This window comes from Parasteatoda tepidariorum, chromosome 10 (assembly GCF_982258835.1).
Source record: "Parasteatoda tepidariorum strain Cologne lab strain chromosome 10, Ptep-v5.0, whole genome shotgun sequence".
Taxonomy (NCBI): Eukaryota; Metazoa; Arthropoda; class Arachnida; order Araneae; family Theridiidae; genus Parasteatoda; species Parasteatoda tepidariorum.
Window position 1 is genome coordinate 20,697,975 of NC_141764.1, and position 26,210 is coordinate 20,724,184.

The window sequence follows — 26,210 nt, forward strand, 5'->3', positions numbered from 1 at the left end:
GTATTTTTACTTGAAATAAGGGCATCCGAATTATGTGTGTATGTAATGTTAAAAGAATTATATAATAAATGTAATCCATAAATGGACCTTGTATCTAACACGCAATCATTTAAAATCTTTCCCCATAAAGAAAGTAATAATATTGATCTAATTATCTCAGAAAATGTGATGATGTGTCTTTAGTAGCTGGAGAAATTGATCAGTCCCACTTTGATGCTAAGACCTATTAATATTTAAATATATTGTCCAGAAAGATATAAAAACCCTCGTGAACCTTGGTTTTACGTTGTCTGTTTCGTTCGTTCTCTCGCATTATACTTCATTTTCTGCTGGTCCGTATAAATTGTATGTATCGATAATGTTTAATTAACCCCGGACTTACGGTCACCTTTTTTGAGAAAATTCTGCTTTCTCTAATGGATCAATTTTTCTGTACAAAACAAGCACATATTTTTTAAAGGGACTTGCTTATAGGCTTTTATAACAATCTTTGTATAATTATCTATGAGAGGAAATTTCTCTCTTGAGTCAATATCAGAAACGTGATGGGATGGGCAAAAGCACGGGAAGTGTGGTTACAGAAAGTATGGGAGCTTAAATTGTAATATTTGAGAGTGGATTTTATTCTAGCTAGCTTCAGCAATTGAATCTTGGAACAGTCCAAACATTTTAAGAACGTTTTACTAAGCAATTCGTTTCCTTGAAACTGCAAGATCCTTCTAAAGCAAAAATAAATGTTCTGGATGCTCTGAATATAATTTTTTTCAGCGTTGGATAGTGTCGATCATTACAACTGGATTTAATTAAGCGTCTAAGGATTAATTGTGTCTTGGTATCCAAAGGCAACATTTTCCGTTCGGAATAAAATTGCGTGGCTTAAGATCTCCCGAAGTCGATGACACGTATATCGACAGCAACTCATATCCCCTTACATTTCAGTTCCTTGAATATCTCATTTCAATATCAACTTCTACTCCCGATGATTTCAGTATCTTCTCCCGATGATAGTGATATAACGTTTTCAAGTAGGGGTGTGTGCTCATTGTTTATTGGCTTGTATCGGCAAAATAAAGAGATTCCTTCTCTTCGGTCTATTGTGTGAACCCCCTAGAGTGAAGAAAAACTACCCTTCCTGAAATGCACCATTCCTGTTTCCATAGCAGAAGACCGCCTTAGACTTTAAGGAGGGGGTAGTTTTAACCGTAGACAAACTATAAACCATGAAGTAAATTTGAAAGGAATTGTAAATATTGCCGGAGATATTATTTAAATCATATCTAAAAGAAAAAAGCATATAAACGTGACACATTTTTTCTAATAGCTCAACTCGTAAATGTGAAGATTTAAAAAAATATGCCTATGTATTTTTTTTTAACCTGATTTTACTTTATCCCGCTTATCATGTCTAATCTAAGTTAAAGCGTTAAAAAATTAATAAATGAATTGAGAAAAGCTTTGCTCTTGCTTCAAAAATATTTACGATGAAAAAAAAAAGACGAATAACCACATATGTTTACTTAATTTCTTGTTCTTCTATTTATTTTACATACATGTTTAATATACATACTGGGCATATTAATTGCATTTATTATTTGTCAAAACACTATTTTCTTCTCGACAAGAACAAGCTTTCGACATTTATTAAAGATTGCTGCCTACTTTATCTAAATTATTGTGAATTTTATGGTGCTTCTATTAAATGGGGAAAAAATTCTTCCATGAAATCTTTTATTCTTTCATCTTTCACGGAAAACTATAAAAAAGTTGACATTAATTAAAATAATTGCTGCTTGGAAAATTTTAGTTCAGCAAAACAATAATTATACCCCACCCTAGACTGCCAAAATCATGCTTTTTTTGACAAAAAAAAACATGATTTTTCTCAATAGATTGCATATTATTCGACAAAAATTGGAATGAGTGATTGTAGATTCACAAATCTGGAGTCATATAAAATATAATGTTTTCAACCTCAAATTTTTTTTATTGAAAGGCATCTGTAAAACCAATAGACTAAACAATAATTTATTTTTTTTTGATAATGCTCTAGTAAAATCAATTTTTAAGAGTGTTGAAATAATGTGAACAGTGCGCAAAAAATGATTATCTTAAAAATAATCTAAGCAAATGAGCGGATATTCACATTCAATCTTAATTATTCGAATGGGTAACCTCAATTATGCTCTAATTGAAAAATATACTTTTCCTAAATTAATATACCTCTTTTTTGATGGATTTGGATTTCTGACCTAAAAGAATGGGGGGGGGAACAGCCGTATTGTGAGAAATATTGTCCCAATAGCTTGATCAGGAGAGTAAACCAAAGATCAATTAGTTGAAATAAAAAATAAAAAGTTAAAAATAGACTTATATGACCGATTTAGTTGCGACAGTGAATTAATGAGTCTTGAATTATGAGTCTAGATTTGTATTGAAATAAAAAGTTAGCCGCTACATTGATTGTTAAGAAAAGAATAAAGTATTTATATTATCTTTTAATATCTCTATCTATATTATATAAAACGCTAATACGTATGTATCAATAAAACCGATGATATTTCTTTTCTCGCGTTGGCAACAGTTTTCATTTTTAATTGATAGAATTCGGCGCGCAAGAGCGCGTAGTGAGCATCATGTGGCTAATCTATATTATATAAAACGCTAATACGTTTTAATTGATAGACTTCGGCACGCAAGAGCACGTAGGGAGCATCATATGTCTAATCGGGTGAATTCTCACCGAATTATCAAAAAAATTCTCACAAAATTATCTTCATCGAAGCCGATGCTTTACATCCCGGGTTCAGTACTATTTCACATTGCTTTACAACACATAGCTTTAGCCCTCTGGTGTGAAAGACTTTAAAACAAAACTTACAACAGTTACTTTTCTCAACAACTGAAATTTAGAATAGTGTGATTAAGAAAAATATGCGAACTGTTTGCAATTTCAAATTAATATTGAAGAGCACAGGTTTAGAATTTTCTACAGTAAAAAGTTTTCGGAACTTCAGTGTTCAAAAAAGTATACAAAAGCTAGACGTTAAGAACGTATCCAATGAGCGAGCAAAGCGAGCATCGGATGAAGCAATCCGAAATGAACTGCGAAAGCAGTTTCGGGGGTTGGAGAGCGCCAGCGAGCTGGGGGCGAAGCCTCCTGGTATAACATAAAATCATAATGGTCTGACATCGTTTTCCATTGTTGTCGGCGCATTTTTATTGGCTGGAAAATCATGTAGTAGGATCCAGTTTTCCCCATTCATTTCCATATTGTTTAGGCTGTCATCAGCATAAAATTAACAAAAGTCGTAAAGGTATTGTTTTCCTTTAATTACTTTTGTATCCCCAATTTAAAGTTATTTTCCAGTACTGCTATTATTAGCGAAAATTTTAAATTATGGTTGTGAACTCATCAAATTTAATTGAACACTGTAAAGTTATAAGAATATAAATGTTTTTTTAAAAAATGATAATTAGAAATATCACTTCTGTTCACCAGGAGAACTAAATGTTTATAATACTAATAGATAGTAGTATTTGGACGTGGGAAGAAGAGGCGCAAGAGCGTAAGTAAACAGAATTCCTTTTAGTACATATATGCTAAGTGAATAATTTTAACTTTAGAATTTTAGTAGAAAAACTGTTTTCTGCTAAGAAAAAACAATTTTTGCGAAGCAATCATCGGGGTTGGAGAGCGGTTGCGAACAGGGGACTTAGCCGCCTAATAATGAAATAAAAATAAAATAATTAGTTTAATTTAATTGAAATTAGATTAAGAATGATTAAGACATTTTAAAAGTAAGGAAATATGTACTGCCAATTATGGCATCACATGAACTAATCAACAGCAATGGTTGATAATTTAGATGGTTTCCCATTTCAGGCGTTTGACGAACACTAATTCCTAAGGAACAGGATTATTTAGTACTCCTGGTTATCGTGGTTATTTCTTGTTTGGTGATATTAATTAATTTGATTTCAAAATGTTCTTTGTTCACCAAATACAATGCGCCATAATATTTTATATTAAGATAATTCTTTTTTGTTTCAGTAATAATAAAAGTGAATTAAATGGTTGCCTTACCCATAATAATTACATATGGTGAATGAAGGTAGCTCAACTTCCTCATTGTTTGTGACTGTAACACTGACAACAGTTTCATATTTCCAATACAGTTGCATAAATTCCCAAGTCTGGAGAACAAATCCAATGACGCAAACAACGAAAAACAAAGTGCGCAATACTTTCAGTTGAATGTTGTTTGCAGACACAATCTTCGGAATGCTCGAGATCATTGAATCTTGGAGTAATTTTGATGAGTATTGCTGAAACGACACTTCATCTCTTCTACTCTGCTTTCGCAGAAAGCTGAAGAATATAAATTGAAAATACCAGTAATTACAATTTATTTACTTAATTGAATAATTTATCGATTATCAATCAAAAATTTAATTGGATAATTAATTGATAATCAACTCATAATCAGTTAATTGAAATTACACGAAGCATTTAATAGTAATAAATAGTTCAGTAAGATATCTCAAGAAGAATTTTACATAACTTTTCGTACATTTTATGAACAGAAATTTAAATAGTTCAAAATTCAGTGTCATAAAAAGTTATTTTAATATTTTAAACATAATGTTCAAGATAATTGATTATTAAGTATATTATTACTTGTATATTAATACTGAAATATTAGCCCAAATGATTGATTAAACATTCTGATTAATTTTACTTGCTAGCAGATAACGAAATTGCACAGCATTAGTTATTTATTACCTTTCATACTGTTGTTGGGTAACTATCACTGAAATCATTAAACATCATTTCATTAGTATTTAAAACATGCTAACTGGATTCAATCATGGGGACTTGATCAAAAATGGGGTACGTTTATTGATCAATAGTAGGTTTTCATTTTATAGATAAAGGTTTATATAGCCAAAAGCTCATTTCCTTACCTGTTCCCTCCCGCTTTGAATAGTTGACTTGCTATCTGTGGTTGTGTAATCATCCTTTTGTAACTGTTGCTTCTCAGACTCATTTACACACAACGGGATCCTGCACACACTAAACTTCTAATAGCAACACAGTAGAGACCGCACCCGCAACCGTGAACTTAATACAGCTCTCACGACAAACTCTAAAAACCCAGTGAACTTAACACAGCTCTTCCGGTCTTTAGCAACTACTGGTACCCGTTCATCGAAGTGGGTGTTACTTTCGAAGTAGGAAAGTTCATATCACGTCCGGGTCACCAATGTGGGGAAAGAGCATTCGACTACCTTCATCCATCAAATAGTACCCCAAGATTGAATCGTGTTATCATGTCTTATATACAAGTGAATTGATTTTTAATAATCATAGTGGTAGTTACGCCACACAGTTTATTTATACAAAAAATGTGTGTGCCAAATTCTTAACACAGTTTAAAAGAGTCTACCTTACCCTATTTTTGCTCTTATCAGTTGCCATATAAAGGATAGTAATGATATTTTAATTATTTTATCATAATTTTCTGATGTGGTTGGAAACTTCCTGAACTATTTCCAGCTCTTTCAAGTACAGTTGCTTGATAAAGATAATGAAATTTGTCTTTAATATCCATTTCTTTACCATTGAGGATACGCTTAAATTTCATCCAAAAAGCTTGCACCTTCAAATTTGTCTTGTTTAGTTTCTGGTGACTAAATCTTGCGTCTGTTAAAATTTTGTGACGAAGTCAGGAAAACTGCCTACGCCTAACCAGCGATCTCAGTCTCACTACTGAAGTAAAATTCAAACTTTACTCTTGCAAGGACCATTTTACATTGTATTCCTGGTTAACAACATGCTCTTGCTCACTTTCTTTGCTCTTGCTCACTTTCTTTGCTCTTGCTCATTTTCTTGCTCAATTCTCTGTCAATCAGTTTCGCATTGCCATTGTTTAAGATAGTATAGAAGCTTTCGAATGGTGCTGATTTAAGCTTAATTGTTTTAAATGATGGTTCCACTTGCTCTAATTTTCCATTAAGCTATTATGTGTTTTTACAAATGAAATTCTAATTAACTTAAATTTTCTTGAATTATAGGTCTTCTGCAGTCAAATGCATGGAATTTCAATAATTTTTTAATGTTTATTTTTATCTAATTTCATTTTTATGTGTTTAAAGAAATTAAAAAATAAAAAATCGTTCGTGGAGGTCCTCATTTTTGGCTAATTTTCGCTTGCGATTTGCTAAACGAGAACTACTGAATTATATTCCTTCTCACCAAAATGAGTTTTATGAACAAGAATCGTACTATAGGTCTCCAAAGTATTGAGAATCCAAAGATATTATCCATTTTTTTCTCTTTGAAATATTTTATTTTGTAAATTGAAAATACACAGTTTCAAAATCCAATTATGAAACCATGGAATATCTTCTTCTATATCTAAACAGGTGCAATATAATAGAGTAGTTGCAACATGCTTTTGCTACCTTACTATTAAAACGTCGCAACTAGTATTTCTACTATTTAAGTACCATGATAAACAAGATAAATTATTAACTCAATCTATAGTACTGTGCAAACGAAAACTATTTTTAAATTTTCGAGAGTTTATAAGTTTCTTTATGATTTTTTTTAATAAATTTAAATAAATCTTTAGTAGTTGTCTCAATTGAAAAATTTGAAACATACATGAATATAAAAATTTTTATAAAGTCAAAATACAAAACCTTTTTTCGTTTATTGTATTTTTGCAATCATTTTGCAACGCAGCAGATACTTTACTAGAATATAAGCAAAATTACCAAGAATAAAACTGCTTGAAAACCACACTGTATCCCTTCAAATCTTTTAGAACATAAAATTATGTTGATTGTAATCAAATACGGAAAGAAAAACTTAATTTGTCTTATCTTTTTATATCTCTTCTTGAGTTCTAAATTGAATGAATCTATAAAAAATTAAATTAATTACCTAACGTCATAGGCATTTAACGTGTAAAAAGATGCTGTGCATAAATACTATGGATAGTATAACCAAAAAAAAGTAAGAAAAGTGTTTTTCTTGCCTTCAAAGGCAAATTATCTCAGTCCAGATGCAAAAGAAAAAAAATGCAGAATTCATAAAAAGAGAATAAGAAAATTTTTTGCAGATGTTTTTGGAGTTAGCTGAAGGAAAAATATTTAATTACTCATTCTCAATATTTCTATCTTTGTTTCACCATTGAATTTCGGTATAAGGTTTGAATATCTTTTGTAAAGAATCACGTTATTAAGAACAAAAGAGGAACTAGGAAACTGATTTTTTTTAATATGCGATCAATTATTGCTAAAAATTTAAATTAACACGTTCAAATGAAACTTTCGAATGACTGGCTCTCAATAAGAAATTAAAAATACTTAATTTTAACTTTTGAATCATTTTACATCAATACTTGATTGTTTTTTATTTAATCTTTAACTTTCATTTGAAAACGTTTCATAATCTTATCAGAAATATCAATAAAATCATTGCGCATGATTTGTTTAAAAATGCTAATGAGAAAAAAATCTTACGCCTGATTACTTTGTTATAGATAAAAAATTCTATCAAAAATCAATTTGTTTCAAGGAGTTCAACATAATTCATGATCATAACGATGTAGGTATCATTGAATTTCTGAAATGGACTTAGTGTTAACTAAAAATGAAACTTAAGTAACCTAAAATTAGATAATTAATTGCTTTCAATACTGTAATTAGAAAATAATTTTGATTAATGTAATCTTCCGCCACTTTTATATTGTTATCTACTTGAAAATAAAGAAACATAAATCTCGTGGCGAAAAAAAAATTTCATCCATCGAATTAATCTGAATTGACTAATAAATTTTTAACTTAAAATTTAAAATATTTGTTATTGACGAAGTAACGTTCTGTCGCCAAAGTTTTATGGCGGACTAAATCTTCTTATAATAAAAAAAAATGAAATGTTTAGTAAAATTTATTTCGTTATCAAAAAAATTTATTTTCATGGACAAACATATAATGCATTTCTCCTAAAACGTTATTATTTAATCTAGGCCATACAAAATAAAAATTAAAATTTGTACCATGATTAAACACTTTTCTGTAGTTGAAAAGTGTTGTTATGATAAAAATTAAAATGAAATTACACACAAAATTCTTATTTTGAGCAATATTTATGCTTTTCCTATCATTCAGTGGAGCAAAGTAGTTATATTATGTTTGAATACTAGCAAAATTGTCTAGTGTTAGAAATTAACATTAATTACAAGCTTGCCCTTTGGACCTTTTACTTGTTCTCATTCTTATTAAAATTTGTTATTCTTATTAAAATCTAGTTCTGGAAAAAAAAAATTAATGAACATAGTATAAATTGTTTTACCTTCTCAGAAATTTTGAATTCATAACAAATGAGAGCAGAGAAGAGAAATATCTTTATGAAATGCCGGGAAGAATGCCTTTGAAATATACAGAAACTGTCGAAAGTATAATGAAAGTAAAATATTAAACGTGATTTTTTCTTCATGAAATTCAACCTACTTATTGTATTTTGTTAAAAAAAGAATAAAAAAACAAGCAAACAAGAGTTTATTGAATTGAACATTTTATTCACAATGCACGAAAACTTTCTGATGATCGTTTTTGATATTATCTAAATAAAAATAACCAGACATATGATTTTTTCAATATAATTTTTTTCAAAATATTTGAGAGAATTCTTCTGTAAAAAATGGGAACTTTAATTGAAGTGTATTTTTGCTAAATAATAACATGTTGCTACTTGTTACAACCATTATGGTCACATAAAATGTGTGCCTGTTACGCTTGTTATACGATATCGAAATTTTTACCTTAATCACTTCTTAATAATTGCTCGTTATTCAATGAATTCTATAATTTTACTTACCTTTGAAAACATTTAATTGCATTAAAAAAATGATATAATAGCATACGAAACTTTTTTATATCAACAACAAACATTATAAATGACTTGCGTGAGTTACAACAATCAATTTTTCAATACAAAATGATCTGAAATTGTTCGCATAATGCATAATCTTTAAAGTAAAGATAGGAATTGAAAAGAATATTTTATTAAAAGCGAAAAGTAGACTATAATTGCTTTTAGTATATTTGTTATAATCATATCTGAAGCTGGTACTTATATATCCGAAATTCGTTGCCAATTTTCGACATCACCACACCAAGGCATTGCCAAAGCGTCAATAATGCATCAGCTATTTATTTCTTTTACCTCAGTAAGTTTTAATTCTTATTACGCATGACTAAAAAGAAATAACAATCATTTTATTATCATTTTCATATATACCAAAGCTTAAACCAGTCAGGGAGTATCCGGAGATTTCCATATATATATATATATATATATATATATATATATATATATATATATATATATATATATATATATATATATATATATATATATATATATATATATATATATATATATATATATATATATATATATATATATATATATATATATATATATATTCAAAATGTAGAGTCCATTTCGGGGAAACCCGTGTTAAAATTATCTATAAAATTTTTTTTCTTAAATAATTTACATAATTTTTCCATGCGCTAATCCGTGCAATTCCGTGGCTAAAATTATATGCAAAACAGGCAATTTATGTTTCTATTTTCTATTTTTTCTTAAATAAACATCTATTTTCTAAAACTTTTTATGGTCAATTTTTAAAATTATCCAGTATAATATTACCTTGCGCACATCCATTTCGGGCCCATCCTTGGTAACTAACAAATCAATGCACAGAATAACAAATCACTTCAGCAGTGCAGTAAGAACGACGCTTCAAAACCCTCTTGTTATACTCAATTTGCACTTTTGTTTTCATATTTTGTAATCTGGCAATCTTTCTGCGAAAACATTTTTAAATCATTCTTGAAAAATTCCCGTCCATGTAAGTTGATCTGGTTTCGTTACTCGCTTTATAGTCCATTTTTATACTGTTTTTCCTTTTTATTTTTACTTTTTGTGTTCCATTTTATTTGTTGTAATTTTTATAAAAAATTTTTTTGAGTGCTCCTCACACTATTGTACTAATATTGGCTTTATTGATACAATATCAGAAAGCACTCTGTTTTGCGGATATAATCGTGTGGACTGATGAAAAGATTATATCTTTTTTTTCCCGGTTTTTTAAATAAAATTTAATCCTTTTTTTTTTTAAAAAAAACAAAAAAAATTGTTGTTTGTAGTTTTTTTACTTATTATTTCCCCCCCCCCTTTTTTTTTTCCTTTTCTTCATATGTCTATAATTTTTCTTTGTTTCATTCCACATCTTGAAGTTATCTAATGAGTTCTGTTTACTTGCAGCTTAAGCGCAATAAATGAAACTTATTGTTTTTCTTAAATATATATATATATATATATATATATATATATATATATATATATATATATATATATATATATATATATATATATATATATATATATATATATATATATATATATATATATATATATATAAACTGTATGCTTGCTGCCTTTGATTAGACAATAAGAAACGTGTAATTTTTTTATATTTTTGTTATCACAGCTAATTTGCTTGTTCAAAAATGTAAGGGACTTTTTCGAAGGATTTTTTTGTGAATAATAAACTGGATCTTATGACTTGTTTTAATTTGAGCAGTTTAGTATAAAATATACGATGACACGCACCTACACACACAAAGAGAGATTTAATGCAGTCCACCTTCGCTGTTGTCCAGCATTTAAGGACATCTCTTTGTGCGACAGTTACTGGCGTTGCAAGGGACTTATAGGGTTTATAGTGTCTGGTCGGGTTGCTGGAGCTGCATAAATCAGGGTACAAACTGCTGCTTAGAAAGGAACATCACACTTACGTTCCTTTAAATTATCGTCTTTTGTCAAGACTTGATTGGGATCAAGTGGTGCTGCGACTGGATTTGACTCATGCATGTTATATTTTTCAAGCATTTGCTCAATGTATTGGGCTTTATTTAGGTTAATGGATCTCTTTGATCTGTTACGCTCTATTTTAATCCCTGAACAATAGCTTTTTTCACCTAAATTTTTCATTTCATATCTTTCAATAATTTGCTTCTTCACTAAATTTTTAAGCTTTACTGAGTTGCTAAAAATTAATAAGTCATCTACATAGATAGCTACAACTTTTACTTTCATTTAGTTTAATATACCCACAACTATCAAAAGAGCTTTGACTAAATCCCATTTCAATTAAGTCTTCTTTTAATGTGAGATAACAAAACCTGCCACTTTGCTTTAAGCCATCGTGAGCTTTAGTAAGTTTGAGAACTTTCCCGTTTAAATTTTGTTCGTAATATTCATTGAACCCATCTGGAATTTTCATTTATATCTCCTCATTTAGTTATCCTTGAACAAATGCCTTAGCAGCATATACTTGATCAATTTCACAATAGCTGTATAAGCCAACAAAACACTTAATGTGAAATAACGAATTACGGGCTAAAACAATTCTGTATATTCTATTCCTTCGACCTTCAAAGCTTTAGCTACTAAACGGGTTTTGTAACTTTTAATATCTCCATTAAAATTATGTTTTATTTCTAATACCCATTTGCAATCAACAATGCATGAAATTGAATTTAAAATTTCTCATGAGGAGAAATTCTACTTAAGTGCTTTGGCGCATTTTAGCAACAACAAGAAAAAAATATAATATTTTAAAATACCAAAACTTTCCTTTTCAGGATTTTTGTGGGTGAAAGGAGTCTTAAGATAAAAATATCCCCCCCCCCCACTATAAATAGTTGGTCTCTGAAAAATATTTCAGATGTCGAAATGTTTAAACATTTTTCTACGTAAGAAGGACAGTTTCTCAATGTTTTTTAAAATTGTATTTTAAAAATAGTAATTAAAGTATGACTTGTTTTGATTGATCTTTCTATGTTTTAAAAACGTAAGGATCCAAATTTTGTCTCTTCTGTGAAATTATTCCAATTCCAATGCATTTCATTAGATTAAAAAATACATTATTTTTATTCTTCTTTCATTAGCACAAAGGCACCAACAACGTCAATTCTTTAAATCAAAAAAGAGGCTTATCAAGAAATATTGTTAAAACCAGTGCAAAGTCTATTAATTAAAATATTTATTCTGCCAAAATTACCAGAATTACAGAAGGTAGTAAACAGTTTTTTCAAACTTCAAAAGTATTAGTTTCAGGAACAGTTTACAAACATGGAATGTGAATAGATTCAAGGTTTGAGAATGAAGAACCTGTGTTCGGGAAAACAATTATTATTTTGTGAAAATGCTCCAAAGTTTTATTTGTGTGCAATCCTTTTGAATCTTGTTGATTTTTTTACAATCAACTGAAAATTTTGATGTAGTTAAAGTAATAGCACCAAAAAATCTATAATAATGAATATTAAATAAGGAATATAATAATGAATATGTAATAAAAGTAATGCTTTTTCTCAAGTACTCACCACCACTTACTAACTTGTAAAAAATATGACAGTAATTTTTTTTCAAATAGAGTGAAATTTTAATCTTTTCATCAAGTAATAAATTATGTTTGTAAAAAAGTAATTTGGTAACATTGTAAATTTTAATTCAGATGAGGCAGAGTAAATTAAGAAATTTAGTATCTTATTAAAATATTGAAAATTTCTTTCAGATGACCCCAAATTTCAAAACTGTAAACATTGAGGCACATGCTAACGTAATTTTTATTTTAAATTACTGCAAATTAAAAATAAGTTTGAATTAAATGCGCTCTCTTAGTCTCAAAAACATACTATCATATTTCTAAGTTTCGCATCTTTTGAATTTTATATTTTTTTAATGACTACTGTGATACGTATGAAATGAATGATATATTTAAATTTTAAGATTTTGCATAAAAATCATTGCTTTATGTCTATGTATACAAACATCATAGTGATCGAAAATGATTCAATTATGTTTGAATATCGACCTGGATCTGTATATTTTTTGTTAATATTTCCAAGTTATGTTATTATTTTTACATTACTTAATTTATTATTTCCAAACACCGATGTAATTAATATATATATATATATATATATATATATATATATATATATATATATATATATATATATATATATATATATATATATATATATATATATATATATATATATATATATATATATATATATATATATATATATATATATATATATATATATATATATATATATATATATATATATATATATATATATATATATCTTACACGGCGATGACAAAAAAAGCCTCATTACAACTCTCCGAATGGCATCGCTAGAAAATCGACCAATGATTGCCGCTAAAAATGTCGCATGCCAAATCTAGCTGAGGTGGCTCAACATGTAGTGCTTTTAAAAACGGAAACAGAATTAATCGGAGAGAGCATTCTCACCAAATGTCACGCCGATGGCCGTGCCAGGATACGCCGTCTTCCAGACGAACAGTTGCTCGCTCAATGTACAGTAGGTCATACACAGGCCGGTGGTTGTGGTATTATACTTTTGGGGGACGTTCTCTTGGGCGTCTCTGGGACTCGTGGTTGTGGTAGAGCAGACCATGAATGCTACAGGGTATCTGAACATCATTACGGACCAGTTGCACCCTTAAATGGCCTTTGTTTTACCAGCTGGAAGTGGAATTTTCCAGCAGGGCAACGCCCCGTGTCACAAGGCTCAAATTGTGTTGGAGTGGTTCCAGGAACATGATACTGAATTCCAGTTAATGTCCTGGCCGCCTAACTCTCCGGATCTCAATCCGATAGAACACATTTGGGATGTCATGGAACGGCAGCTCAGAATTCAAAGACTACTAAGTCGCAATATCTCGGATTTGCGTGAACGTTGCTTAAACATCTGGTACAATCTGTCTGAGGCCATCTACCAAAGATTTGTGGCATATATATATATATTAGTTTGATTTATATAAATTTGATTTAAATTATCTTCTCTTTTTTTTAAATATTTAAAAATGATGCCAACTTTCTCTGCTTTTTGGCTCCTTAAAAATACTTAATATTGGTCCAACCTTACCCTTCTTTTTAGCACTTTAAAAATACCTAATAATGGTGCAACCTTCCTCGTTTTTAGTTATCTTCAAAACACTGATTTTTGGTGCAACCTTTCGCTGCTCTTAGGCTCTTTCAAAATACCAATTTTTGGTGCAACCTTCACTCGATGTTTGGAGCTGGTGAAAGCACAAATATATAGTAAAACTGAACACCAATTTATGTAGTCAGCAAATGAATACCAATGTTTGGGCGCAACATAGCTCGAATTTTTTTGCAGTGTACTATCTATTTACAATGATGTACTTTTGCATTGAACGATTTTTAAAATAAGCAATTGTTTAATACTTTTCGGAACTTTTTTGTTGACTAGCCACATAGCGAGTAGTTATTTTCAGGTTCAATAAAAGGGGTTAAGGGGTTTTACAATTTGAATTTTCCTTTAAAATAATATGTGATAGTTTGCTTAGGAGTGTTTATGAGCTAAACTCTTTTAGTCTATATCCTTCCCACCGTGTTATTTTTTGTGTGGCACTGATGAGATTTTTTGCACAGGTCTCGATACCGAAATTTATCCATTGAATTTCATTGCAAGGGATATTACAAATTTTTAAAATCATTTTTAAATTAAATAATTCAAGTTTCATATGAATATTCTACATTTAATGGATTTAAATTTGGTTTTTTTCATTGTAAAATCAAATTTATTTTCTTTTTCAATTTCAGTATAGCTCTTCATCTTTAAGAAAATCTTACTAGGAAGAAACTGTTGGTTTTCAAATGTCTCTTCAAATGAAACCTCATCTGGGAGCCGATACAATTTTGAGAAGATCTGTTGGATACTACAAATGGAAATTGCAAGCTCTGAGGGAAAGCTGGGAGATCTAAGTTCGATCCTTATTGCGAATGAAGCAACCAGTGTGGATATTCAACAAGGACCACTTTAAATACGCTGTGTGGGAAAATCCTCATGTAGAAGAATGATGTTGTCATGTTGAAGTTTGAAGAAAGATGGAAACCTGTGACGTTCATCCCTGTTTTGTGTGGTACATACATTATTAACTGCTGTTGAATTTTCTTTTAAAGTATTTAAGGACTGCTTGGAAATATATTTTCAAGTAAATAAAGGTTTACAATCGGAGGAATAAGCTCAAACTGTATCAAACAGTTTTAAAGTCATGAGAAAAATATATTTTATTTAATAATAATTATGAATTTTTAATTTGTGTTTTGCCAAAAGGTTATCGACGTTAATTTTAAACAATGATGGTAATGTATTGCATTTACAGTTGGATGAAATTTATTTTACAGAGTGTTTTGATTTAAAATAAAATTATTATATGCTGTGAAATAGTTATGCTTCTTATGGATTTTTCTCTTAATTATTGTAGAGTGTTATATCTTCTACAACTTTGTAATAAAACTTCAACATTTAAAAAAAATTTGATTTGTCAGGTATAATATTTGAATTGATAAAATTTTACAAAATATGACGTTAGAATATCTTTTTAGTTGATAGTTAAGTTTCATAAAAATAGTTGAATTTATTTAAAATTTGGTTATTTTTTATCTTTCAGTATGATATCAGAAGCAATTTTCTTTTAACGCTGATTTCAAAGAATATCTCAAACTTGTTAGGATTTTTTTTTATCAACTTATTATCTTAATTTTGGAAATTTTCACATGATTATTCATTTGAAATTTGAGACGAAAAGTTTATGCATTTTTATTTTTATCAAGCTTAAAAATAATATAAGTGTAAAATAATTATGATCGTTAAAAGTTCTTTGACTTGAAGCTGAATAACATTCACATTAGGAAAAAAATTCCTAATCAATTTAAAAAGGAATATTGCTTAAACTTTCATCTGAAAGGTCATGTATATTCCTTGTAAAAACATGTGCAATTGCATCTTCTTTTTTCAAAAAGTACCATTCAAGACGTTTATCTATATGTTTGTTTTTATTATGATCGTAATGCATAATCTCTTAACAGTGAAATACAAACAATGGAATTGATTTATTTTTTGAAATAAGTTTGTGATAGCAAGGTTTTCAAAAAATAACTAATGGTAGTCAAATTTGGATCATTAATACAAAAGGCAACTTATACTAAAAAATAAGTTATGCTGTTTTGTACTATTCTTGTATGCAATTAAATGTTTGAGCAAATTTAATTCTGATAAAATAAAATATTTGCTACTTTTTTTGGTTTCGAGATTTAAATGTTAGTTAAATTTTAAGTAAATAAAAGTACATAGTGCCTTTAACTAATTATTGAATTGTTAAAAATTTCTGATGTACCAATGCAAAGTTATTTTTACATTACAAAACATTTTTGTCAAATTTTTTTTATTAAAATTCATAAAGGCTTTTTTTGTTTCACTCCCTGAAAATATTTCTACCGGTGTCTTTGGGTTTTGTTTCTTTGGTTGTGTAAGTAAATTGGTGTAAGTAAGTTTGGTTGTGTGTGTAAGGCTTTGGGTTGTGTAAGTAAAATTTCAGATTCTAAGTATTCTAGGATAAGTGGAGTTTTCTAGGATAAGTTTTAATTATTCTAGGATTCTAGGTGTGGTATTCTAGGATAAAGTAACGTAAGTATTTTCCACTTAGTTTCAGTGAAGAAAGAAGTGGAAAATTTATGCAAGTAATTTGAATATTTTTAAATTTCTTGATAATTATTACCAATTATTATATAATTATTACAAAAAATAACAATTTAAAAATTAGAGATATAGTTTAATTTTAATACTTTTGGAAATAAATAACTTACTTATATTTTAAAAGAAAGAAAGGGTAAATTTTTAACTCAATTCAAAAATAAATTCAACCTTGCAATTATGTAATGGGGTTTTCTCCATTTAAAATTTCAGAATATGATAAATGAATGATAACTGTAAAATGGCTTACGTTATGCATTTCATAAAATATGTTTTACAAACTAACAAATTCAATTTATATTTTTAAAAAATAATCTCATTTCAAAAAAAATTTAACACTATATTTTAAAATTAAAGACTTGAAAATTATTAATGATTTAAAATTTGTCAGAAAACCCATTGTAGGAAGAAATGAAAAAAAATATCAATAAAAGTTATGATACAGTATTATTTCTTAAAAATATTTGAAATATTAAAAAAAAAATTCAGCTGAACATAAAATATACTTTGGAGTATGGGGGAGGAAAATGGATGATAGCAGATTTCGCTAAAATAATTTTATTTAATACTTCTGTATTGCTAAGTAAGTAATGCATGGAATGACGTTATAAAACAATTGTTCTATAATTTAGAGCATCACAGCAGTCCAGAAAATTAAGTAAAATTTTATCCCCGATTTATTCTACTAAATACTGTTCTACGAATTACTCTCCAAAAATAAAAAACAGCACAAGATAATATCAGAAAATACAAAATCTAATATTTTATAGCATCAAAACTGATGCAAAACAATTTTACGGCGAACCCTAGATACCATAAGTTTGCATAGTATCTAATATATAATGCAGAGCAAACAGCGACCTCTTGCATTTTTCCAATATTAGGAGTTGCGAAAGATAACGTTAGATTTTACCGATTTTCTGACGTCGCTATGATGCTAGTGGACATGGAACATTTAGGGGTCCAAACTTTGGACTGCTCTTCTGACATAACTATGGGGACCATGTTTCTCATTTTATGGCTGCCCCTCATAATTGGGGGGGGGGGTAGGGTTCATTTAGAGATGTGGCGTGGCGTGTCACTACCACTGTAAATGTTAGATACCAATTCCCTAGCATGTAAGACATGTTAACTCGATTCTATCTCGAGGTAACATCTTTTGATAGATGAAGGTTGACATACTATTTGAGGGGAATCTATTTATCGACTAGGTCAACCTTCATCTATCAAAAGGTACCTTAGGTTAACATGTGTTATATACTAAGGAATTGGTATTTAACATTTATAGTGGTTACGCCACAGAGAAAGTACGTTTTTGTATTTTCGATTGATTGATTTCGTAACTTACAATGTCGTCTGCACAAATTAATTAGAATATTTGAAGTCATCCCTTCAAAGTCCTAGAATGTGAAGATCCGATCATTAGATCTAAAATCGTTCAGATTGGTCCGATTTTTATTTTGAGCACTGAATATGACATTTTTAATCACCAGAATTCTGAAAATATCCATTAAAAGTGGTAACACAGTACGAAAAAAATGCGCAAATTTGAAAGTATCATTTTGAAAGTACCAAATACCTTTTTTCCAAGGAAGGAAACAGAAAATTGAACAACAACAAAACAAAACGCATTCTAAAGTCTGAACCAAATTTTATTTACCGTCACAAAAGCTATTCAAGCATTAATTTAACACATATTTCCATACAGGATAGATATTTAAGTTTGCAATTATTTATACGAAGAAACTTTAGCGCTTGAAAATTCGCATTACAAATGTTTAAGCTCTGACATGAAGCTTCTGATAAAGATGAAAAAGGATACCAATAATTGTATCTAAAAAATCGCACAAAGCAATTAAAGATATTCCAAGCCATATTCCTATGTAGCCTCCTATGTTACTCCATAACTCCACACTCTGAAAAATACATATAAATATATACTTTTCATACGTTGAGTCTTTTAGGTAGAACTGGTCTTAAACTTATGTGTTTATCTTTAGACGGAGAATTTTTTCCTACACCAAATGACCAAATTGGCTTTGATCATTGGAATTTTAAAGTTTTTTTAAACACAATGTAATCGGAAAAAAGAAATACTCATCATTTTAAGACACTAGAATTTATATTTTGAAATAAATGGTAAAATTTCCTTCTATACCATTTTAGTATATTTCATATTTCATTACACATAATTTTAAATAGTGTAAGTTTTATACGAAATTTAAGTTTATTTTAGTATGAAATTAAACTTAGTACAAAATTTAATAAAACAATACAAAATTTGAGCAAAATCAATCGAACAGTTCGGATATATATATATATATATATATATATATATATATATATATATATATATATATATATATATATATATATGTAACATAAAAAGCTTCAATTAATCTTTTTATGTTAGTTTCTTCGTTATAAAATAACTCCTAATTTATTACTACTTAATTCTTCAAATCGAAGCACTTTATGATACTTTTAAGAAACCACATCCTGTTTCTAAATCTATTTTTAGCCAACTATACATAAATTTAAATAAAGATATTTTTTCCTTTTAAGCCTTGTGAGAATCGCGTGATATATTTAATTAACCAATAGTAATTTCTGAGAAGTCCCTCTTTTCCCTAAATAGAGGCATTTTAGGATTTTTTGCAAGATTTTCCCTACCAGAAAGACTGTTTGCTGATGGAGTAAACATCACTTTTTCGCTCCCACTCAACTAAGAATGATCAAATAAAAGTTTCTCTGATTTAATTTAAATCCTGTGTCTGTTTTCCTGCTCGGTCCGACTGCATCATTTTACAAGCCGAGCAGGATATTAAGAACTGATGAAACGGGCGCAGGATAATATTAAATGCTTCTTCAAAACATAAAAATAAAAAATTAACTAAAAGAACACACTTCTACTATGATGGAAGATTTGAGCCTTTTAACGAACGGATCGAAGACTTCACAGAGAATGCTTAGCAGTTCATTGCCAATGCTGCGAAATTAATTGGATTTGGATGAACCTTGAAAGCATAGTCTGCAAATTTATCAATTTCGGCGTTAGTCAGTGACTCATCTTAACGAAGAAGATGGTTTATTCCCCTTTTCTACTAACTCTTCCCGTGTTTACTCTTGGAATGGTGCGACTATGGAGAAAACATTAAGAAAGAAAAAAAAAAAAATGTTTCGTTTACCCTTTTCGAGAATTCCATGCCTCTAAAGACCATCTGTTCCATATTTGTGAGTTCCTGCTTATTTCAAAGTGACAGCGATTCTACATTTCCAGAAGTTCATCTTAATGGCTACGATTCTGTTCGCGTGTGCAGTTTAGTGATAATACAGTGATTCGCGCAGTGATTCCCAGTGTTTAGTGATAATCCTCGATGGAAAATTCTTCAATGGTATTCATATAATGAAAATTTACTTCGATCCGTGCTTTTGCTTTGATAATATAATTTCGAAATATTTTTTGATTATCAAAATATGGGGTGTTTGAACAACGAAAATAATAATAGATTTTGGTTATATTCGGAAATTTTTTTTTCTCATTCTTGATATTTCATTGTGATGATTATTAATTTTTATGATTATGAATTTTTCATGATTATTAATTTTTATTCATTGTTTTTATTTTGATTGTTTATTTATGCATTTTCAAAAACTTATAATTATTGAAATTTACTTATTCTTCGAGGAATATTATATTATTAAATTGATTTAATATGATTAGCATAAAAATGTTATAGGATATTTAGTTTCGTTTTAATTATATTATGTGTTGTAATATATGATCAATTGAATATTTTTTTTAAAAAAAATTTTGTTTTAGTGTTTATCGTAAAGTAACGATAAATAAGCAACTATGAGATTTAATTTACTTCTAAATGCTATATTTAATTGTTAAAATTTATTTTGGCTATTTGAATGCCCTTACGGAGTGGCAAAAATTACAAATTTAAAATGGATGAAAATGCCAAAAGCAATACAGATAATTCTGAAAAAGAATTGAGTGATAATTTACAAAAATTAAGTATGGATCAAAGTGTACAGGATAAACCAGACATACTAGTCTTTGAGCCTGACATTGGTGTTCAATTCACATCCTGGCTCAAACATTTCGAAAAACAAACTCTAGATGCTAAATGTAATGACGAATGGAAAGTTAGAAATTTTCAAAAATTCATTAAGGGTTCAGCTTTGAAATTGTATATTAATAACTGTCTTAATTGTAATTCATATCAAGAAATAGTTGAAATTTTTAGAGAGCATTATTTTTCACCTCCATTTGGCTTTAACGATTTTCAAAATTTAAAATTTTCGGGCCAAGCTAAAGACCTAAATTCATATTTTACCGAAAAGGTAGAGTTGGGTCGAAAAATAAATTTAAGTAATGATCATATAATTGAGGGTCTATCTATAGGTTTGCCTCCCCAAATTAAAGCACTTTTGGTTTTAAAAGAACCTAAAACCCCGATTGAATGGCTCACTATTGTCTCGAAAATAATTCATGATGTACCTACGGTCTTGCCCCAAACTGAAACTAAAAAATTACCAGAATCTAAATTTAATGTATATAGACCACAATATCAAGGCTGGGTACCAAGGCGGCCATTCTTTAACAACTCAAGTAATCCAAATTATAATCCTCGACAAAATCAAAATTTTTCCCGGCCTAATCAAAGTTATAACCAACAATCCCAATTTAGACCTAGAATTCAAAATGAAAAGTTTCAAAGAAATAAACAACAAACTAGTCATTTCGCCCAGGCTTCCCAGGAGTTGCCTCCTAAGCCATGTAAATACTGTGATAAGCTCGGTATAACCAATGCTTATCATTGGGGCCAAAATTGTGTAAACAAACCTAATTCTTTTATGGCTGAGAATCAAACTCAGCATAAACAAGAAAGTGACCAACCAAGAAATTGACAATTAATAGTATCCGGATACATACAAAATAAAAATGAAAACTATGAAAGTGACAAATACCCGATTTTGACAAATAAAACTATCCTGTTAAATATTGATACAGGTAGTACTTTAAATATCATCCCAACTAAACTATTTGAAAAACTTAATGTCCAAAAAGAAAGAAAGAACTTTGTTAATGTAAAACAAACAAAAGGTATTTTGCAACTTGACCAAACTTGTACTTTAAATTTAAAAATTGGAAAAATAGCTAGGTCAGTGGAATTTTATATTTTAAATACTGATCTACCTTATGCCATATTGGGTTTAAAGGAATGTAATGGGTTTAAATTTGTGATAGATTGTGATAAACAAGTTGTAATGCAAAATCAGAGAAAACTGATCACTTTTTCGGATTATAAAAGCAACTTGTCTTTACACATTTCTCCTGAAATCCAGGTTAATGATTGCAATAAAAATACCAATAAAGAAAATAAAGCTAAGAATAAAAATAAGGAAAGTAGAAATAAAAGAAAAAATGTTAAATCGAATAATAATAAACAAAAGGAAGAATTTGTTATGGAAAATAAGATTTTGGACGTGAAAATAAACAAAAATAAAAATGTAAACAAAGAGAATTCTAAGAAAAATAAAACAAAAAGTAGACTTAAAAATAAAGATTTAAATAGCAAAACTGAAAATAATCTTGAGTTTTCAAATGTTCTTGAGACTAAATGTGATAATGGTGCGCAACATTGTCAAAATCATGTTGACGGGATTATGCAAATTCAAGATGATGAAAAAAATTCCCAACTTCAGGAAATTTTAGAAGATTTTTCAGATATTTTTGCTAAAGATAAATATGATGTAGGGACAATAAGAATTGAACCTCAAAGGGTAAGATTAACATCAGACTTACCAGTATCCTTACGAGCATACAAAACTTCCCCAAAACAACAAGAGGAAATAGATAAACAAATTGAAGAATTGTTAAAGCATAATATAATTAAAGAAAGCTCTTCTCCCTATTCTGCTCCAGTAACTCTAGCTTATAAAAAAGATGAAAATAAAAAAAGTAGATTGTGTATAGACTTCAGAAAATTAAATCAAATTACTAAATCGGATGCAGAACCATTACCTCTTATAGAAACTCTTATAGATAAATTAGGGAACAGTGTTTATTTTAGTAGGCTAGATATGGTAAGTGGTTATTGGCAAATTCCAATCAACCCTGAGGACACTGAAAAACTTGCTTTTGTCACCAATAGTGGGTTATACGAATGGTTAAGATTGCCATTTGGGTGGAAGAACGCCCCTAGTATTTTTCAAAGAACAATACGTAGAATACTCACTAAACATAAAGTTTCATTTGCTGCTAATTATTTTGATGATATCATAATTTATTCTAATAATTTTGAAGAACATATAAATCATCTAAAGGAAATTTTTGAAATATGTAGATTTGAAAACTTAAAATTAAAAGCTTCTAAATGTTCTTTTTTGCAAACTAAAATTCAATTTTTGGGATACGAAATATCTAATGGTATAGTAACTCCTGATAACAACAACATTGAAGCAATTAAAAACTTGAAACCTCCAACTAATGTTAAATCTCTCCAACGATTTTTAGGTTCAATAAATGTGTATAATAAATTTATAAATAATTATGCTAAACTTAGAGCACCTTTAAATAATCTCTTAAAGAAAAATACACCCTGGTGTTGGACTCCCAAATGTCAAGAAGCATTCGAATTTTTAAAAAATGCTTTACTTTGTAAACCAATTTTGAAAATATTTAATCCTAAATTACCATGTCATATTTTTGTTGACGCAAGTCAAAGTGGTGTTGGAGCAATTTTGAAACAGCCAGATGTTTCAGGTGTCTTACATCCAATAGCATTACATTCTCGTTCTCTTAGAGACTATGAGAAAAATTATGCAATCACAGAACTGGAATGTCTTGCTATTGTTGATGCATTAAACAAATTTTATCATTATTTATTCGGAAATAAATTTACCATACATACAGATCATGCGGCTTTAGTTTGGTTAAAAAATGTTAAAAATCTAAAAGGTAGATTGTTCCGATGGTCTTTACTATTAAGTATGTATGATTATGATATAAAATACACAAAAGGCACCTTAAACTTTGAAGCTGACATGTTATCCCGTGATATTCCTGACAATATTGAACACAATAGTAATGTTGATTTAAATAATGTAAGCCATTTTTCACATCTTTTGCAATTAGACGAAATTCGCGAAGCCCAACAAAATGATAATTTAACTGGAAATTTTATTAAAATAGATAATGTTTTGTGTATACGTAAAAAGGGTTTTACCAAAATTGTTGTTCCATTTTCTTTAAGGCATAAATTACTTGAAATTACTCATAAAAAATTTGGCCATCCCGGAATTCAAAAAACTATTAATTTACTTACTCCTGTTTACTATTGGGAAAATATTACTTTGGACATTACAAATTTTAACAAACATTGTCATGCTTGTCAAATTAATAAAAAACCTAGACAGAAAAGATTTGGGTTACTTCAGGAAATGCCCCCAGTTGACAAACCTTTTGAAATAATTGCAATCGATAGTGTAGGTGGTTTTAATTATTACAATTCTACCAAAAAATATTTAACTTTAGTAATTGATCATCACACTCGATATATGTGGTCTTTTGCATCTAAATCAATAACTACGGAAACTTATGTAAATTTTTTGCACCAAATTTTTCAAATTCAAACCCCTAACAGTATTTTGAGTGATAGAAATGCCGCGTTTACTTCTTCCCACTTTAAAAAATTTCTTAAACATAGCAAAATCAAACAATTGTTAACTACAGCCCATAGACCTGAAACTAATGGAAAAGTTGAACGTTTAGGACAAACCATTGTAACACGTTTAAAATGCAAAATTAATGATTCTTCTAAAAAAATTCCTTGGCCTAAATTATTAAAAGAAGTAACTGAAGAATATAATTTAACTCCACATTCAGTAACTAAATTCCCACCAGCTTATTTAATGTTTGGCACTCTCCCATTTAATCATCCTTTATCCGAAGAAATTTATCCACCAATAGAAGAAGCAAGGAAAATTGCAGTTGAAAGAACTAAACAATATCATGAAAAAAATAAAATTTATTATGATGCAAGATTCACTCATATTGAATTTTCCCCAAATGATACTGTAATGTATGAAGATTTTAAATACCCCAATACTAGGAAACTTACCCCCACTTTTTCCGGTCCATATATAATTCTTGAAAAAATTTCTGATGTTAATTATAAAATAAATAAAAAGAATATTCATAATAAAGAAAATTCAGAAATAGTTCATATATCAAAATTGCGAAGGTACCACCCACCTGACAAACTGAAATTATGTCACGAATAAAAAACATGTAATTATTTAAATGGAATTGAATATATTTTATATTAAATTTAATGATTTTTCATTGTTAAAATAAATTAAAAACACCGAATATGACAACATTACACATGGTTCAATGAACATGTGGTCCCCTCTTTTCTGGAAGATCCGACCTTTCAAATTTTCTTCTTCTAGTTAGTATGGTAGTTTCTCTCTGTGGTGAAAACCAAAAAAATTTAAACTTGAGCATCTATTGAAACTAGGATCTTCCAGCACATCATTGTTGAGACTAGGGACTGTTTTCCTCCATTTGGGGAATACAGCCCCTAATCCAGCAAAAATTTTCCCCTAACAACACTAAAATCCTAAATTTCAGATTAAAGACCATTGTGTCAAAATTTTTTTATACATTTTATTTTCAAGATGTACAAATCCTGAAGAAAATTTTTTTTTTGGAAAAAGTGTCAATTTGTATTTTTCATATCACTTGTATTTTCATGTTTTTGAATATTTACATTTTAAAGAAAGTTTTTATAAATTTTCTTATAGTGAAAGTTTATTTTAATTGTGTTAGTATGAGTAATAACTTTATTTACTGTGATTTCCAAAAGGACTGAAAAAAAAACTTAAATCACAAAAAACTATTGAAAATGAAGATCTAACACTTCATTTTGATGGTAGCGCTACTTCAATTTTTTTTTTCTCGAGACTTTCATGAAATTTTTTTATATTGTGTACTTATATGTATTTTTTATAATTCATATTACTTTGAAATCTTGTTAAAAATGCAATTTGATTTTTTTAATTTTAATTGTGTCATCATAGGAAAAGTTTTGCAAAAAGATAAATTTTAAAATTTTTGATAATAGTTAAAAAATTTTCGGCGAGGGGGGATGTAACATAAAAAGCTTCAATTAATCTTTTTATGTTAGTTTCTTCGTTATAAAACAACTCCTAATTTATTACTACTTAATTCTTCAAATCGAAGCACTTTATGATACTTTTAAGAAACCACATCCTGTTTCTAAATCTATTTTTAGCCAACTATACATAAATTTAAATAAAGATATTTTTTCCTTTTAAGCCTTGTGAGAATCGCGTGATATATTTAATTAACCAATAGTAATTTCTGAGAAGTCCCTCTTTTCCCTAAATAGAGGCATTTTAGGATTTTTTGCAAGATTTTCCCTACCAGAAAGACTGTTTGCTGATGGAGTAAACATCACTTTTTCGCTCCCACTCAACTAAGAATGATC

The 26,210-nt window shown here is 28.8% G+C and overlaps 2 protein-coding genes across 2 annotated transcripts in view; both read right to left on the reverse strand.

Moving 5' to 3' along the window:
- The window catches only part of LOC107436604 (uncharacterized), a 124,343-nt gene extending 113,389 nt beyond the window's left edge, over positions 1–10,954 (reverse strand). Inside the window, exons 1-3 of the mRNA XM_087152683.1 lie at positions 10,879–10,954; positions 5,849–6,002; positions 4,085–4,369 (exon numbers count right to left, since the gene is read on the reverse strand). Coding sequence (XP_087008809.1) covers positions 4,085–4,369; positions 5,849–6,002; positions 10,879–10,954 — 515 coding nt within the window. The remainder of the gene's footprint in view (positions 1–4,084; positions 4,370–5,848; positions 6,003–10,878) is intronic.
- A 7,360-nt stretch (positions 10,955–18,314) lies between these two features.
- LOC107436596 (uncharacterized) overlaps positions 18,315–26,210 on the reverse strand; it is a 111,673-nt gene continuing 103,777 nt past the window's right edge. Inside the window, exon 22 of the mRNA XM_071184101.2 lies at positions 18,315–18,596. Coding sequence (XP_071040202.2) covers positions 18,459–18,596 — 138 coding nt within the window. The 3' untranslated portion in view covers positions 18,315–18,458. The remainder of the gene's footprint in view (positions 18,597–26,210) is intronic.